This window comes from Centrocercus urophasianus, unplaced genomic scaffold (genome assembly GCF_019232065.1).
Source record: "Centrocercus urophasianus isolate 14NV4802_14NV808 unplaced genomic scaffold, USGS_Curo_1.0 seq_15, whole genome shotgun sequence".
Lineage (NCBI taxonomy): Eukaryota > Metazoa > Chordata > Aves > Galliformes > Phasianidae > Centrocercus > Centrocercus urophasianus.
Window position 1 is genome coordinate 25,951,998 of NW_024884697.1, and position 14,507 is coordinate 25,966,504.

Sequence of the window (14,507 nt, forward strand, 5' to 3'; positions counted from 1 at the left end):
TGGTTACAACATATGTCTACTAGTGTTTGCCTAACATGAAGTCTTGTGTTTCAAAGAGCCGTTACTACAGAGATGAAAATAAGAACTCCTTAATTATATCTGAAAAGTATTTTATTCTCTGTTGTGATGTGATTTCTACCAAAACAATGTAGTAAACAAGTCCGGATGGTGCAACTAACTCATGCACAATCATTATGTATTTTCACTTGTGAAGAGCATTCTTGCATGTCCAAAGGACTTCAATGCATTTTTCTCTTTTTAAGAAAGTGTTGGATGGTGTGCTAGACCAAATTCCAAAGTAATATGTGTGAATTTTCATAATAGAATTTTTGGCTATTTTTTTCATCAATCATAATTTTTTAATTTTCTTTTTAGAACTATTGGGTACAAAAAGAAGTACGTGAAAGTTCCACATGGGCATATTTGGGTGGAAGGTGATCACCGTGGTCACAGCTTTGACAGCAATGCATTTGGCCCGGTAAGTCAATTTCCTGTGTACCGTTTAAGCTTTGCAACTGAAAAGCAGTGCCAGTCTCTTGAGTAATTTGTGCAGCACAGCATGTGTGAATTCCAGGTGATTGCATTCTTGCGATTGTTGTGAGAACTATTAAACATCATAAAATATCTTGGTTGGCTGAGATTGAGTTTGCTCTTAACTCTTATAAAAGAAGTAAAGACTCTTTTGAATTCCCTGTGTGGAAGAAGTAGCAGTAGAGATTTTAAACGTGTAGGGATGTAGTGGAGGAGTAGCCAGAGGGTGAGCCAGCTCCCTGTAGCTGACAGATGCTCCCTGGGGGTGTTGCCAGCAGCTGATGCAGTTTGGACTGGCTCTTCATCTTGTTTTGGTGCCAGTGCTGGGATGAAGAATTAGGAAATCATAACTGTGCTTAGGAAGAGTTAACTGTTAATTGGTCTGTCGATGAAAGTAGGGATATTTCAATTTTTTCCCCGAAATAAATATTCTTTATATAGGGACGTTTTCTTATTTAATTATGTCAAAATTTAAACTGAAATATCTGTTTCTTGACTGGTAACAATGTATCTCTGTTCATCAGGAAGATGGTAAATGTTTTTCTCTGCACTCTACTTTCATTTTGGTTTCAGTTTTATTACACTTTGTGTTGATTCCATTTCTTTTTTTAATGTAACCTTGCATGCAGATGATAGTCACATAGTCTGGGCATTCTGTTATGAAAATACAAATCCTTTCTCCAGATGTGTCTTTTTGACATGTTTAAGAGAGAATTCTCTTTTAATATTGTAAAAAAGCCAGTGTCTTTCACAGGGAAATTGGTAAGACTAGATTTAGTTCACTTTTCATAGCCTTTTTGTGCAGAAGTTATCCCACTGATGTTAGCTGAATTAATGACAGCAAAGATCACAGGGCTGGAAGCAAGCTTGGGAGGAACAAAATTTTGAAAATTTTCTGCTGTAGGAAAAAATGAATAGTGTACTTATAAGACAAGCTTCATGCCAGGTTCTTAACATTACATACATGTTAGGTTTTAGTTTACTGGTACACTTTCTATTCTTCTTTCTGTGGTAGACTTGAGAGCACTTGTGCAAGTGAATAAAAGCATTAAAATCACTCTCCTCAAGCCATTCAGAAAGTATACTGTTCTTAATTTTAACCCCTCTCCTCTCATAAGACTGAAGCTGTCATAAGGAACTCCAAAATGATGAGACACAAACCTGTTGTTCTCAATTTGTTGAAACACGTTATCTTGAGAAATAAGGTTAAATGTAATTTGTGTTCAGAGTCCCAATTTGCAAAAAACGTATATATATATTTTTGGATCAAAATTTTCAGTAAAAATAGTATATTGTTGGTTGTATTGTATGTCTACAATTTTTTAGATTTCTTGTAGGCTTGAAATCCATCTATAGTGTAGATAGTTTGACAGTAAGGTTTTGTAGATGTGCTTAATGAGTTAAATGGGCATAGAAGGAAATTATGAAAAAACAGCTTGTGAACAGATGTTAGGAACATTTTTTCTCTTGCAGAATAGCAACATACGTAATGGCCTAATGGGTTAAGTTGATAAATCAACAACCATGAGATCATTCAAGATCTAAATTAGATGCACCTTTAGAGATTCTGAAGGTTTTCTAAAGTGTAAAATCTTGGCAGATTGTATTATCTTTAGTTAGCTTGCCAAAATGTTATAAAATGAATTCTATTACTTCTTATTATTGCATTATTTTTATAGGACTAAAATTGGAAAGTAAAGGTGTAGATAGACATTTTCATGATGTGTGTAAATATAATTAAAATGTGTAAAGTAAGATTTGGAAAGATTTAGTATTAGTGGTATAAAATTTATACTGTAACTGACGTTACCAAAATAACAGGACATCTGAACTAGACATGTTAACTCTATTAATGATAAAATTTAAATATTAATTACAAAATATTAATAATTGTGATCGTTGTACACTGTCCTTGAAAAAAAAAAAGTTTCTTTGTGCAGTACAGAATGGCAGATGTTATATAGTGCTATTGCACTGATACTGCTGTGTTTCAGGCTTGGAAGTATGTCATATCAACCACTCATAATGCTGAAAATGGCTGTTTTGAATAACATCCAGTAAATATTCAAAGAACTTTTAACTATTATTTAGAGATTAAAAAAAACATTTCACTGGAAATTTATTTCAGTTATCTGAACTGGAATAGTGATTTCTGTTTAGTTTACTCTTACTGTTTTCAAATTCTTATAGAATGAAGTCAAGCTTTTATGATACTTGCTTAACATTGTTTAAATGCTACAGAAGTATAATAATGCATAGTTTACACAATCATGGTGCTCCCATTAAAAGTTACACATTCTTCTTTTCAGTTCTCGTAATCATGACATTTTGGAGCCTTTTTCTATGAGGCTGTAATTCCACACTATAGGACCTATTTTCTTAGATCGGAAATGTAGAATCCACAGTATGTAAAGTATTGACTTTCTGTTGAACTCCTCTGATACTTCAAATATCTTGAAAATTTTAAGTGATTATCTTGGTAGTGAGAAGCTTTATACCAGGTCAGATATTGTCTTTGGTTACACAGCTAGCATAATGCCAACACAGTAACAATTGATAATCTCAATCTGATGCTGTGGCTAATTGAAGGGAAAAGTCATTAAAATTGTACTTCATCCAGATCCGAAGTGTACAGCTGGTAGCCAGCAGCGGCATTTGAACACAATTATGCAACCAATAGGTAAGGGTCCCTAAGAAACAGGTGTAAATAAGTGCATACAGTAACCAGAAGGAACTTTCAAAGCATGGGGTTTGAAGTCAGTGGCAGTCTTTCACCTGACTTGTAAAGGGCCTGAACAAAAGCTCTTTAAAGTCAATGAGAGATTTCTATTGGCTTTAATGGCTTTGGATAAGACTGTGAATTAAGCTTTACAATCCAGTGTAAGGATAGAAATGCTATTATCCTCCTTATCTTCCTGGGAAACTTGAGATACAGGTAGGTTAAATACGTTGTCATAAAATACCTTTTTGGCTCAGTCAGGTCCCCTTGCAAACCCTTCCCATTAGAAAATGCATCTATTTACTCTCCAAAGTAAATCCTGTTGAACTTGAGCCTGGCTTTTTGTTTAACAGAAGTTTTATGTTCATAAGCTTCAAATGAGTAAATTGCTTTTAGTCAGCATTACTGTAAAGGCTTTATTTATGATTCTCCATAAAAGCAATTCTCTACTGCAAGTTCATGCAATAAACTATCTGAAAAACATTCTTGCCTGTTTACCTATTATTTCTTCTTTCAGCACCACAAACCTGTAGACTGTGACTAGAAAACTGTATAGAAAATAATGACATTTAAGATAAGTGAACAGACTGAGTTTGTTAGTTATTTTAATTTGCTTTGAAAAGAATATCATCATCTCTTTTGGATATAAGACAAAAACGATTTATTTGTTAGCCATCAATGGGAAATTTGCTATAATTCAGTAGCAGAATGTGGCCTGCTAGAATTATAGCCTTAAACTGATCAACATTTCCTATATATGACCAAACAGTCAGTGAAAATAAGTTGTCTAAAACTGAAAGCCTTAAAATTAATGCAAAGCTTGGTGGGTGACTACTAAAAATTAAATATTTGAACCTTGAGATCTGCACCCTATGAGAGTAACCCACATACTTTCTCTTCTTTTGAAAGAGGATTGTTGAAGGAAGAAGCAAAATCTTTGTGCTTTTCTGGATTACTTATATAATAGTAAACACAGAATGCTACATATGCGAAAAGTGCAAATCACCTTGGTGATGCTCTTGCCATCTGCTCAGGCTTTCATTTATGAGCTACGAACTAGTGCAAGCATCACATATTCCCCTGAAGTGGCAAGAGATGGGCAGAGTTTAACAGTTTACAGCAACATTCTGCAGATCACTGTGCTATAATTGGAAACTAAACTGTGTGGGCAGGGCACACTTCCTGTAGGGAATTCTGCCAGGTCTCAAAATACTTAGTGACCCTATTTGTGTCCTTATACTCCAACCAGCCATTCTGAGAGGGTTAAAATAACTTCAATAGCAGAGTGATGGCCTTTGTCCCAGTCTCTTTTTTTCTTCCTTTAGATCAAAGTCAAACCTTGAGAAGTAAAGTGAAATTTTTGCAAACAAAACAGAAACCACAACCAAAACACCTGTCATGCTTACACAGATAAAGCTAATGTAGGTGAGTGTAATAATGGCACAGTAATGAGTGAAGACTGAGAATGTCTCTGGGGACTTAGATACTTAATTTACAGCTGGTGTGGCAGCTTCTACTTTCTGTTTGTTGCTTCTGTGACCAATACTTCCATCTTCATTTTGCTGTATAAACGGAACCTTGGAGAGTAGCATAACTGTTACAGGATCTATGACATCTCTATTTCTCAGATACTGAAAAAGAAATGAAGCTGTATTAAAACAATGTGTGCAATGCAAATATTCAGTCAGTGACATTCCATTATATTCATCCTTGGCCACAGGCAAAAATAAAATAGTTAAAACTGTTTACAGCCAAAGAAAAGACTTTTCATATGGAGCATGAAGTTACCAGTAGTAAATAGCATGCATGCACAGCTTGAACGTGTAAAAGTCTATGATGAATAAAATGGATAGGACATTAAGTGTTATGGTTGTTGATAAATAAACCTCGAAGGATAAATATGCTTGTCCCTTATGAGATAATATTATACAAGATTCAAATTGAGGTGGTGGCTTGCATGTTGAGAATGACAATTCACTCCAGGAGCTGCTGAAGGGGAGCTCTGATAATAAGATTGTGTGGCCTCACTGTCCATTAAATTATCATGACTAACTAAATTTGCAGAATAGAGAATAAAAGGTTCTGTATGACTGTCCTAATTTTTTCTGAAAGCAAAATATTTAGCCTGAGCGTAGTCCAAATTAGTGCATAAAAATTAATCTTTCCAGAAGCCTGGCTATCATCAATCCAAACAGAGCTTTATTTTTGTATTTTATATACCTGAATGAAACTTTCCTGACTATTTGCTGAGAAAGCTTTTAGTTTTTGCTAATCAATTAATGTAAATAGGGTATTAGATATGCTATTTTCTTGAAGCATGTTGAGAAGAGAGAATATTTTAAATGCTTGTAACTAAAAGCTCTCAAGTCTACACTATTTCATGGTAATGAAATACTCATGAGGACTGGCAATGTATCTGAAAGTTTGGACTTTTATCTTAGTTATATCAAATCCTAAACATTTTATGCATGCTAAACAGTTTTCTTTACTAATGTACTTAGAATTTTACCATTATTTATCATTCTGCCATGTAAAAAGTTTTAGTTATCCTACTTATGGAACAGAATTTATATAATAACCTCAATTACAAATAATTATTAATACAAATAATTGGCAAATATTTTTAAGTGCAAGTGGATCTAAATGCTTTTCCAGCCACAGTGGAAAGAATGGTTGGATAAACAGCAGGCATCTGTATTTGACATAATTTACTTTGGCATAAACCAAGAAAAAAAAAAGAAGTTGAAACAATTTTAGATTGATTTAATAAAATATTAGAAGAGATCAGAGAGCTGTCAGATTCATATCTTTATTTGTAATTAACAAATTTGAACAACTTCAAACTATAACTCAAATACAATAACTTACTGAATCCTGAATGATTGTATACCTCTACACCTTTTCTTACAATTCTCTTTCACTGAAATTATAACTTTATAAATTACAAATACCGATCTTTTTTTCCTTTCTTTATGTAACCAATCTGCAGAACTTATAGCATAGTTTCTTCTTTGAAATAAGTCTTCTTGAAGCAGGGAAATCAGATTGGAAGTTTTAGGAAACGTTATGTTGTAAACCTAACAGCTGTGAGATGTGTATTACTGAAGTATGAGTGGAAGGAAACCAACATAGGAAGTAATGTGAAGTGATAGTAAGGTCTGATGTTTCTTTCAAAAGCTGGAAATTTGAAGATGATGAATAATGGATATTGATCCAAAAAAGAAAAAAAAATCTACTGTAGATTTTATTATTTATGAACTGTTAGAAGTTACGAAATTTTAATGATAAAAATCTGTGCAAAATCAGTCAAAAAAAAAAAAAAAAGGAAAGAAAAATCTTTTTAGTATTTTATGATGGTAAAATGAGTTACCAGGTATTTTCTTAGGGTCGCTCTATTGTTTTCAAGAGCTGAGTAAATGGTGCCTGCAATCACTGCTTTACAGCCATTGGATTAATGTATGTTAAGTGGTACTTATGCAATATTGCACATTGTTTGAGCTTATTAAATACTTCAATCAATGTTTCCGGAGTTATTGTTTGTAGAATATAGCTTTGACTTTGTAGAGAGAGGAAACAGAAGAACTCCAAGCCTTCCCAATTTCACTTTTCAGATCTCTTTAGTGAGCTCTGTTTCCTCACACTAAAAGTACTACTTATGCCATCCTCCCCTTCGCTATCACCCCCCTCCAAAAAAGAAGTCAAACAACAGAGTCTAAAAATCCTAACTTTCAACCAACTGAATATTTTTAATCATTTATTCTATCTGATCATATTCAAGTATTTCCCTACTGTAGAAATTAAAATTCATGTTTAATTACAACTTATTAAAAAAATAAATAAATAACACAGGTTTTGTAAAATTTAGTGCCAAAATAACATGCTCCTGGGTTACTCCTTAGCTGATGTGAAACTGGCATCCAACACTGAATTTTGGCCCTATGCACGCTATATCTAATGAAAGCCAGAGGAAGCCTATGACCAAAACAAAGTTCAATACCGTAAAAAAGTAGAGGAATCAGAGGAAGTAACTGCCTACAAAATTCTTCATGACTTTTCGTTGGTAGGTTATGGCAACACCTGTTGTAATAGCTATGTTCAAATTTCACAGACATAGGCAGGAAAAAAATCACACCAGAGGATGCTTTTTCATTTGTTCATTTGTCTTACAATTTTACTGAATAAATAGAGACATTCTGTTCAGATTAAAAATATTTCTTAATCTTTCATAACACTGTCAGTGTCACGAGATGCTATTTCAAATTTGTTCTTCAAAATGTTGCTAATGTAGAAGAGGATACAAGTAGAAATGCTTCTATTATTCTTTCAGACTGAATAGTACCAAAATACTTTTGGAGGGAAAGCTCCCCAGAAGATTCCTGATGCTGCAGTGTTGTATGTGTCGACTAGCTGCAAGTGCTCCCTTTTGCCAAGTACAATATACTGTTTTCATTCAGATGCGTAGATATGTAATTTTCTCTGTAACGATAAAGGACTTGAGAAACAAGTTCATATACACATGAGATCTGTACTCAAATATGCTATCAGCTCTTCTACATTTTCAGCTTTTACTCATTGTCAAAGTAACTTTGGGTGCCCTCACAAATTTACTTGCATCAGTAAAGACTTGAGGTTGCAACTCAAAGCATTCTTTAATCAACATAAAGTCTGATTATATTTAGTGAATGGAGTCCTGTTGAGAGTAAGTCCACTCTTCCTAAAGTTGTTGATAGTTATTTTAATGTTTGTAGAACCAGAATGAAATTTTGTTAACATCAATTTTCGAAGTACCTACTGTATTTTGAATTGAGGCCAAGGGTTCAGTAGAGCTGCAAAGCATGTAACTGTAAAATGACGTCAGTAGATAAATTAAACAAGATAAAAATGCTAATGAAGGACACAGTCTCTATGCCACATTGAATGGTGGAAGTTAGGAAGAAATTTTTATTCGCGCTGGATCCCACTATGCCTCATATCTTTCTACATGCCTTACAGAGAATATTCCTGCAAATATTTAATAAATATTTTTCTGATATCACAGTATTTCAATTACAATTATCAGAATTGATAAATGTGTTCGTTTAAAATTGTATTTCACTCTTTCTTATATTTCAGAGGTGTTAGGAATGATTGATATTGCTGAAATCAGCAACACTGTTGTCACAGTTCAGCTTGGTTTGGGCCTAGTGTCTGTGACAAGGGGGCAGACTGACCCACAGGTCCACATCCCAGGAAAGGGTGGGAAGGAGAGAAGGGAAAAAGTATTGAGATTTCTTAGATGAGGAAAACAGTAGCCAACTAAGGGGAAAAAACTTATTTTACTAAATATGATAGTGGAATGTTAGATAATAAAATACAATAGAATATGATTGGAATTGAAGCTAATAAATCAAATAAAATGAGAAAGAGTTTCCAAAACTGAACTCTTTAATGCTGTAGACAAAGTGGCCATGGAGCAAAGAGAGCAAAGAGGGCAGTCTTGTGACTCTCAGTTAGTTTTATATTTCCTTCCGAATTGAAAACAGAAATGCAAAAATGAAGTTTTCTTGCAGTTGTAGTTTTGCCAGAAACTGGAAATACTGGCAATCCACAGAGCGGCAGCATTAATGCTTCAACTCCCAGTACACTTCAGGATGCTATGTTGTAGAATGCCAATGAAAAACCATCAAACTATGACAACTATTAGCTCCAGTGGTACTTTCATGTCCAAGAAACAGATCTTCATATGTAAGTTAGAAACTTTTTTTAAAAAATTATCACTAAACAGTAGACATCTTGGTTTCCAGTTACAGAGATACCTTCTTCACCATGTAGAACACAGTATGAGCCTATTAACCGTGGGAGAAATGGGACTCAGCACTTTCCAAGACAGTGCCCTACCAGCTTCATTTGCACTCTAGGCTCTCAGAAATAGGTTTCTTTGTCCATGTAATCAGACTAATACTACAGTAAGACTTCCAAAATGTGTTACAGAACTGCAATAATGCAAAGCTCCATCTTCATAATTCTGTTGTGCCCTGTTCACATTTCTGAATATCACTGTGTATTCATAACACTTCTCTGTCAATTATGGGGAATCTGATAAATTCTTATATAGCCTTCAAAACCCAGGAGACCTAAATCCTCTTGGGATTTCTGGGCTACAACTGTTCTTTTCAACCTGTCTTTAAGGAGTTTAGTGCAGACTCATTCAGATGTGTGACAAAAAGTTGTCCTCCGAGACACATATTATTCACAAATTCAGAGAAAATGTAGGATCTAGACATAAAATTTTGCACCATAAAACTTATATTTATTTCCATATCTAATACTTAGTCTTTTCTTCAAAATTTTATTTAAAAGTAAATTTGTGTACTTTCCACTGTGCATAGGCAAAAACAGACTGTGCAGTATCAGTATGCTATTAGGCCACCTTTGTCTTTCAGAGATGCTGCTGCCATCAGTGCGCTCTGAGAACCTGCAGTCCATCAGTGTATTTCCATATATTCTCTTCTAGGGAGTATCTTAAACTCTGTGGTCCCAATGAGCTCTAAGGTTAGGTGGGTTTCTGGGGGAGAAAACTAGCACCTGCAGAATGTTTCTTTGGTGTCCCAGACATCTTTACTTGGTATTTGGTGTTACATTTTGTTCTTGAATTGTTATTATTAAAAAATCTTATTTTTTTATCAAAGCATCAGTCCAACTTTCTTCTGTTTGAGTTAGAAAAAATGATCACTTGTATTTGAATTTATGGAAATCATAGAAACCCATGTTTTACATCTGCAATTTATTTTGAAGTTTTGGGAAATACAGCAGCATGAAGTAAGCAGTGCACTAAAGGAAGGAAACAATAATAGGAAATCTATCTTCTCTGATGCATTTTTAGAGTTATCTCCTGGCACATTTTACATGAATTAATTTGACAGTAACAAAAACTAAAAAGGTTTTTGGATTACTTCAGCAGTAAACCCTGAATAGAACTGTGCCATTTCAATTTATCACTTGTTGTGTTTAAGTGTGTGAAATCTTAGTTCTTTATCACATTGCAATGCATTGCTTATATATAGAAAAGTTGCAGACTTCACTGAGAAAAAAACGTGTATCAACTGCCAACTGAGCCATCACATTCTCCCTGACTTGCAAATTTTTTAGTGAATCTCACACTACTTGAACTAGAACAGCATTATAACCTTAGCTTTACCCTTGTTGTTATGTCTTGGGTTATTAGGATTTTTATCCATCAAAAGGAGCTCTGGCTCTAACAGCACACTGGGTCTTTGAAATTCTAACCTGAGAGACAAATCCTGTGAAGCCAAACTTAACCTCTAGTTATCTTTTATCCTACCAGCGTAAGTCTGTTTCTTAAGAGGATATCTTCTTGGTAATCTGAAGATATATAACATATTTGTAATGTTATTTAGGAACACAGCACAACCACTTACCTTCTACAGTGAGTTACAGAAAAACATTAGAAAGTAATTGAATTTATATATATATGTATACATATATATATATGTATTTTCTGTAATGGATTTTCCTGGAGCTGGAAGGTTAAAATAAGCTAAGCAGATGATAATTACAAAGCAATTGCTAAACAAATGACAAGTGTTCCAGAGTACTGTTACCTCCAGATAGCTCTAGTTATAAAGTACCTCTAATTTTTAAGTGCATAAAGAGAGAAGTGCAGTCTCTTCTGGCTTCTCAAATCTGAATTTTTACCTTTAGTATTAAAAAAATAAGTAGACAGTATTTTAACCAATTCTAATATTTTAACTGGATGTTTGATCTGTTGAAAATCTGAGTTGACCTTATTGTATAGTAAAAAGACTAATAAAGCTTACCATCTCAGTAAAAAATTCTTCAATATATCCGAGTAAAATAGAATATGAATATAATAGGTTAAATCTGTATGCATTTCAAATAAGATTCTTTTTGTGAGGGTACTTAATAATATGCTACTTCCTGTATTTTGTAGTGGTTTCATTGCTGATCAGTATGATCTTATGCCCTTAATGGTATCTTACCGTAGATGCAAACACCAGTGATGCAATACTAACAATTAGTATGACACTTCAGATGAAACAAAGCATTGACCCATTGGAAAAAAGTGGTGTTTAATTTTTAGAGACTTCTGATGTTAGGAAAGTTAGATGCTTATTGAAAAACTATATGATCTACAGAGAAATAGTGTTGTCTACCAGTAGAGAAAATATCAGATACAAGTGATGTCTGGAAAAAAATCAGTTGTCTTGGGAATAAAAAAATTAAGTTTATTCCTCTGCCAAAATTCCACATTAAAGTGTTTCTTCTTTGCTCTCTAGAGGAAGTCCCAATCTGCATTTAAATGAATGTATTTCAAATTGAGATTCATAAGGGACTAAAACTATCAAAGTTTCATACGAAAATAAAGAATACAGACATGCTGCTTACAGATTTGGAAATTTTTTTAAAAAAAGTCTTTAAAATGGAATGGTGCCAGCTTTCTGGAGACTAATTTATACTTTTCATAGAATAAATGTCACAAAGCATTAATGACTGGTACATAGCTTCAGATTTTGCATTTTATCTACATCCAGAGGAAAGTTCAAGATTTGCTTGCCATTAAATTTGGGACTGGACAATGATACCTCTTCTTCACAGTATTCACACCATCTTGAAATTTCAGTAAAAGCACAAATTAAGCTCTAGAGTTGAGTGGAGTTTCAGTGACCAGTGCTAATGACATTGAGAAAATTCTTGGAGAATTTTGCCTTACATTTTTCTATTATTTATAAAGATTTATTACACTTTTTAAAATAATTGATTACCTCCATTGGACTCTGGGATATTTATAATAGCGTAATTACCTATGTCTGAGTAAAAAAAAAAAATCCTTCAACAAGCTAGAGTGAGTTGGTCTTTTGTTTGATAAAGTAGCAAAAACTGGGGAAGTATCTCTATGGGAATAACTAGGAGTTTTGCCAGGAAATTCACTGAGGTCAGAATCGCATCCCCCAGAAGGTTTTCCTGCTGATGCTGTGCTGCAAAAATTCCAGTTCCGCAGCTTCGACCCAGCAAGGGATGGCACCGAGCTCCCCCTGCCATGCCTTTCTCCAGCCCCTGCCATGTTCCATCTGCTCAGGGCTGGCAGACTCTTCACAGAAAGAGCTTCTTGCTTTTGTCACATAACAACGCGCCACAAGAATCTTGTTCTTGCAAGATGTTTGAATATCTGCTCTGGTGTTCTGATATTGATTTGTAGCACTTAAATGCTAAATACATAGGCAAAGATTTAATCTTTATGTGTGTGTAGTACAACCCTGTCCTTCAAACAGCTATAGTCAGAGGTAAGACTTTGCAGGTGAGGAATGTCTCCCATGCTAATTCTAAAAGTCTTAGTTGATTGTGCACATTTTACACATTGAAAATGGATTATGTGCAGCAAGTGAAATAGATTTTCTAGCATCCTCTTAGTTGTGTACATCACAAATGCTCATATTTTCTGTGTGTTATATTTCATAACTTCTGTGCACTGCAAGCTGAAAAGAAAGGGCTGGCAAATTCCAAATACACTTGCAGATCTTCTCGTTGATACAGTATCAAGCATGAAAAGTATACTGAAATTCCCTTAGGGATCTGGGTAATTAACCAGAAATACACTTTGCGTGACACTGCTAATCCAGTTACTCAATGGAAAAAAATGTTTGCTAACAAATACAGTTATTAGCAGCTTCAGGTAAAGACTTTCTGTCTGTCCATCTGTCTGTCCTTCTTTCTGTCCTTTCTTTTTAATTAATTTTTAAAAGTTTATCGTAGTTGAAAAGATTCCAATTATTGCAGTTTGATTTTGGCTTTTTTCAGTACTGAATTTAGTCCTATAGATTTACGCTCTCACGATTACTGACAGACTGAGGTAAAGATTCCAGGATTACTTGATATTAAGTACAAAGGTGTCTTTCAGGTCATGTGCAGTCTAATCTTGTTTGATGTATTACTCATTCTAAGTTTCTTCCTTTTTTCTTGAAATAAGCTGTGTGAATACTCACGAATATATATATATTTTTTTCTTCCCCCCAAACATCTGAGGAATCCTCGATACATTTCAAAGTTCATTCTTATGATGGATTTCCTGAAAGGCATTTCATCTGTCACACCTAGCAGCCTTTGTTAGTTCACAGCAGAAGACACTATAGATTTCTGTTTACATGGATGAAACTGAAAAGAATTTGCTTTTCTGTAATCCCTCCTCTATTTCAAAGTATTTCAAAGCACTTGAAAAAAATATCCCAACTGAGTTCAATGCTGGTGGAACATGTAATGAGGAGACAGTTGCAGCAGTCCTTCAACACTGCATATTTAGTAACTAACGGCACAAAGACAGATATTTCAGCTAGTATAATGACAGAAGATGTATTGAAAGGGTTGTGAAAGTGTGTGTAAAGGATTTCACTGTGGGAAAACAAGCAAGCAGACAAAACCATCAAAAACTATGTGAGAGGCATAGCATGTTTTAAAACATTTTTCTCATGTATAAAAGATGTTGAAGGCTATGTGAATGTAAGATGTTTTCTGCTGAATGTATTTTCTTGTTTGAATAACCCCTGCTCTCTCAATTTGGTTTATATAAAACTTAGAAGATCACTAAAAATATAAAACTAGTATCATGTTCTGTTCTGAGTCATCTCAGCAGAGAAAACAAAAAAGTACAGCTGTGCACACACTGTGTTCTTTTCCACTGCTGAATGTGGCAGCATCTCTGTTTTTTAGAGACTATAAGCTCCATATAGATTTGACATTGCTAATGCATTTTGTGGAGTTGACTCTTGACAGCTACCATCTTAGCATCTTTCTTCTGCATTAATCTTGCATTAGATGTACAGATATCAGTATGTATGGAGTAATTTCTTTTTTTTTTAGTTCTGACAAACATTCGTTTGAAGGTGCAGGCTAACAGACTGTCCCAAGGCCAGTACAGTGGTCAACAGTGCATCTGAAGTGCATTTGTACTATTTTTGAAGTAGGGATGGAAATCTCGGGAAAACAGAAATGTCCGAGAATGCTTACCCAAAAGGTTAATAATCCTATTTCCAAAAAAATATTGCACGAAAGATTACATAAATGATGGAGAAAGGAAGTGAGGGTCAGGTGTAGCCCGTATTTCTAACAAGGCACTTAATAAGAAATCTACTTTTCAGTGATGATACATACCTCATTCTTTCTATTCATGAATTCACCAAAGAAAATCTGGATGTAATTCTGAAGTCCTTTGAAATCTAAACTTGAGAGCCATTTTAGTCTCCCA

The 14,507-nt window shown here is 34.3% G+C and overlaps 1 protein-coding gene across 2 annotated transcripts in view; it reads left to right on the top strand.

Moving 5' to 3' along the window:
- Nucleotides 1-14,507, top strand: part of IMMP2L (inner mitochondrial membrane peptidase subunit 2) — a 446,040-nt gene that overhangs the window by 351,849 nt on the left and 79,684 nt on the right. Inside the window, exons 5-6 of one of the 2 annotated variants that reach the window (XM_042815419.1) lie at nt 376-478; nt 7,578-8,302. In XM_042815419.1, the coding sequence (XP_042671353.1) occupies nt 376-478; nt 7,578-7,586 (112 nt within the window). In that variant the 3' untranslated portion in view covers nt 7,587-8,302. Of the gene's footprint in view, nt 1-375; nt 479-7,577; nt 8,303-14,507 lie in introns of those variants that run through there. The other variant, XM_042815417.1, reaches the window with a different exon arrangement.